The 3,951-nt window shown below is 31.4% G+C and overlaps 1 protein-coding gene across 2 annotated transcripts; it reads left to right on the top strand.

Annotated features, from left to right (window-relative positions):
- The first annotated feature begins 570 nt into the window (after nucleotides 1–570).
- LOC131171995 (alpha-xylosidase 1-like) lies at nucleotides 571–2,634 on the top strand. Of its 2 annotated transcripts, none has more exons than XM_058132937.1 (3): nucleotides 571–858; nucleotides 954–1,636; nucleotides 2,209–2,634. In XM_058132937.1, the coding sequence occupies exons 1-3, from the start codon at nucleotides 644–646 to the stop codon at nucleotides 2,331–2,333; spliced, it is 1,023 nt and encodes a 340-aa protein (XP_057988920.1). In that variant the 5' UTR covers nucleotides 571–643; the 3' UTR covers nucleotides 2,334–2,634. The 2 variants fall into 2 exon arrangements, with proteins under 2 accessions (XP_057988920.1, XP_057988921.1); XM_058132938.1 differs by having other exon boundaries at nucleotides 572–858; nucleotides 2,216–2,634.
- The last annotated feature ends 1,317 nt before the right edge of the window (nucleotides 2,635–3,951 follow it).

The following is a 3,951-nucleotide window of genomic DNA, read 5'->3' as shown; positions in this document are numbered from 1 at the left end:
CTATATAAAAAATAAAATATTAATAAAATATCGTATATTAATAAAATATTATTATCAATAAATAATATATATATATATATAATTAAATTAAAATAATTTATTGATCATAATTATTAATTAACAAAAATAAGTCGAGCGAATTCAATAACAGACATCTGTTGATATTTCAATCTATTCAAGAGAGAATTTAATATTTTTTGGTAAAAGAAATAAAAAAGATAAAAGAATAATTTTTTTAAATTTGAAATTTTATTATTATATGTAAAAATAATTATTTTAAATAAAATTAAAAATAAAAAAATTTATTTTAAAAAATTAAAATTAAATAATTAAAATAAAATAAATATATAAATTAAAAAATAATTAATATAATTTATCTCATTTCATATTTTTTTATATAAATTTAATTTATCATAAATTTTAATTTAAATTTAATTTATTATAAATTTAAAATATAAATATATTCACCTTATGTCTTTGTTATATACCGAACCGGGTTTGGCGGGAAAATCCTGGTAACTTTTCCTTGGCTACCCCTTTCTTTCTTTTTACACATAACGCTTTCCAACACCAGTCTTTGTAACGGAGACTCTCGTCCTCTTCTCGTCTTCTCTTCTCCTGACTAGTCGCTACTAGTAAGCAAATGTTCCCTTCTACTACTTACGCTTCAGTTTTTCTTGTTTTGATCCTGTGTTTTAATGGAGTAAGCCCATCCTCCACGCCTACTAAGATTGGAGAGGGCTATCGTCTCATCTCTATTGAAGAGACTCGTGATGGAGGCATTTTGGGCCACCTCCAAGTCAAGCAGAAGAACAATATCTACGGCCCTGATATCCCCCTCTTGCAGCTCTTTGTCAAGTATGCAACTGCTTATTTTTTTTTCGTGTTTCTGTTTTCAAGTTTTGTATGTTCATGGTCCTCAACGTACCTTTCCTTGAAAACGGTTTTTGCAGGCATGAAACGCAGGATCGTTTAAGGATTCACATCACTGATGCAGAGAAGAGCAGGTGGGAAGTTCCGTACAATCTATTGCCCAGAGAGCAACCGCCGGTATTGAAGCAAACAATTGGGAGATCGAGAAAGAATCCAATAACAGTTCAGGAATTCTCAGGCTCTGAGCTTATCTTTAGCTACAAAGCGGACCCATTTAGTTTTGCAGTTAAGAGAAAATCAAATGGGCAGACCCTTTTCAATACGAGCTCCGATAATTGCGACCCATTTGGCGAAATGGTCTTCAAAGACCAATATCTGGAGATATCCACAAAATTGCCCAAAGATGCTTCACTTTACGGTCTCGGAGAGAACACGCAGCCACACGGAATCAAACTGTACCCTGGAGATCCATATACTCTGTATACTACTGATATCTCAGCCATTAATCTTAATGCTGATTTGTATGGGTCTCATCCGGTGTACATGGATCTTAGGAACGTGAACGGGCAGCCCTCTGCTCATTCGGTTCTTCTTCTCAACAGTAATGGCATGGATGTGTTCTACAGAGGAACTTCCCTCACATACAAGATTATTGGGGGTGTTTTCGATTTTTACTTCTTTTCTGGACCCTCTCCTTTGGCCGTTGTCGACCAGTACACAACGTTAATCGGTAGACCTGCTCCAATGCCTTACTGGGCTCTTGGTATGTTTCATTCTTAACTCCCTTCCCCTGTTTAAATTTAGTATCTGCTCACTAGTAATTATTTTTATTGATGGGAGTAACTATAGCTTACATTTAGTATCTGTCGTGTAGATGAGATTTTTGAGAAAATAATGGAATGGACCTATATGCAAGAATGGTACTTGCTAATCAATTTATCTGGTGTTAATTATAATACCACTAATATGTAATAAGTCGAGAGATGCGCGTGATTAAAGACGAGATAGATATCATAATTATACATCATTGATATCAGATTAGGCACCGATTGATCTTTTTCTTTTATTATTATTATTTTTTCAAATTGAGGGTGGTGGGGTTGGTCCACAATTTGTTTTGCTTTATTGTAACGCTTAAAGTTCCCACCTATCAACAGATTTTGCGTTTCTGCAGAAACAACTTTGAGCTCTAAATGATCTTTTGATGGATGTTTAGTGCTCTAGGTCTGTATTACAGATAACGACATCTTTCTCAGACCATATCTCATTGTTGAGATTTTTGGCTTAGTTCTGCAAGCAAAAATCTTGACCATTTTGTAAATGTTTTGTGCAAAGCAACTAGGGGACCCAGAGGAGCACCGTTGATCCATCGTTGCACTTCATGCTGTCCAAAATTTTATCTTCCCTACATGAGGTGGAAATTAATCAATCAATCCTTAATTGCTATCACTATGCATTGATAAGTACTGACCCGGGCCCATGAACATTGCCACGGTCATTACTCGCATAGGTCCCACATGACGCTAATAGTATATTGGCATTTTCTTAGGCCTCCATAGTCTATATCATATGATCCTTTGCTTTGAATCTATGGCTGCCATGTACCATAAGAGAGGGACTAACCTTAGGTTGTGAGGAATGTATATCGTTCTATTGTGTTCCCTTGCCCTAATAGCAATTGTCATGTCGGTGGATGAATGAAACATGAGGCAAATATCCATGTTGGATTACAAGACGTACGTAATAAATCCAAATTCCCCACTGCCCTGTAATCTTTCATGTGATTCTCTGGCCTCATGTTTAGTTTACTTTTTGGCCCTTTTTTCAAGGATTTTTTTTCCGTATAGATACATTATGTAATTGAATTTAGGGAAAAGGGTGTGAATCAATAAATTTACTGAAATGGGTGACATGAACAGAAAATGTTAGTCAAAATAACGTATTAAAATGAAAATGCTAATTAAAGTGGTGTGCAGCTAAAAAACGTTAATTAAAAAGGCATGTAGCTAAAAAATATTAATTAAATATTAAAATTTAATATCTTTTTTTAAAATAATTATAATATTAATTTTCATTAATAAATATGGCTAAATTTTCAAACTTTATTTTTTTTAATTTATAAAATTAACATATTTTTAAAAAAATTATATTATATATTTTCGTTAATAAATATGGTTAAAATTTTATACTTTAATATTTTTAATCTATAAAATTAATATACCTTTAAAAATACAAAATTAACATCTTTTAAAAAATAAATTAATATAAAATTAAATACTTTTAAAAATATAAAATTAATATCTTTTTTAAAATAATTATAATATTAATTTTCATTAATAAATACAGCTAAATTTTTAAACTTTAATTTTTTTAAATTTATAGAACTAACATATTTTTAAAAAAATTACATTACATATTTTCGTTAATAAATGCGGTTATTAATGTTTTTAATATATGAAACTAATATATCTTTAAAAATACAAAATTAACATCTTTTAAAAAATAAAACAAAAAAAATTCCCAATACATTATATGCCTCATAAAGCATTAATGTTAAAGAAATTTAATTTTTTAAAAAATCACAATATGATCACGCCATTCAAAATGGCGTTTTGGTGTTGTACAGCGCACCCACAACTAAAACGCTATCGTTTAATAGCGTTTTGTTTCGCACGCCAGTTTAATTAGGGTTTTTGTGCTTTGCACGCCATTTTAATTTGCGTTTTTTAGCCCAGTGAACTTGCTCGCTGCTTTGATTAGCGTTTTTGTTTTAATACGCTATTTTGACTTTCTGTTCATGTCACCTCATTCTCGTAAATTTTTTTATTCAGACCTTTTTTCCGTAAATTCAATTACACAATATACCTGTACGGAAAAATCTCCTTTTTTTCAGCTGAAATTAGTGACAAGGCGAAATGGACATTTCTTGAAATAATTAATTAATGTGTTAGTGGGTAGGCTGGAATGGCCACATGTGATGGCTGAGGTTTGTCACCTGTAACTCCAGGAATGTGGCTTTCTGAAAGCGAGGTTGAATTTCTTTTAAAATGGTGATGTTACCAATTTAGTTCATTAGTT

Source organism: Hevea brasiliensis, chromosome 13 (assembly GCF_030052815.1).
Source record: "Hevea brasiliensis isolate MT/VB/25A 57/8 chromosome 13, ASM3005281v1, whole genome shotgun sequence".
NCBI classification, from domain to species: Eukaryota; Viridiplantae; Streptophyta; class Magnoliopsida; order Malpighiales; family Euphorbiaceae; genus Hevea; species Hevea brasiliensis.
This window is presented reverse-complemented; position numbering and strand designations above follow the sequence as displayed.

Coding starts and splice junctions, on each gene's coding strand:
- LOC131171995 (XM_058132937.1), top strand. CDS start 644: ATGTTCCCTTCTACTACTTACGCTTCAGTTTTTCTTGTTTTGATCCTG. Junction 859..953: donor CTCTTGCAGCTCTTTGTCAA/GTATGCAACTGC, acceptor CGGTTTTTGCAG/GCATGAAACGCAGGATCGTT. Junction 1,637..2,208: donor AATGCCTTACTGGGCTCTTG/GTATGTTTCATT, acceptor TTTTGTGCAAAG/CAACTAGGGGACCCAGAGGA.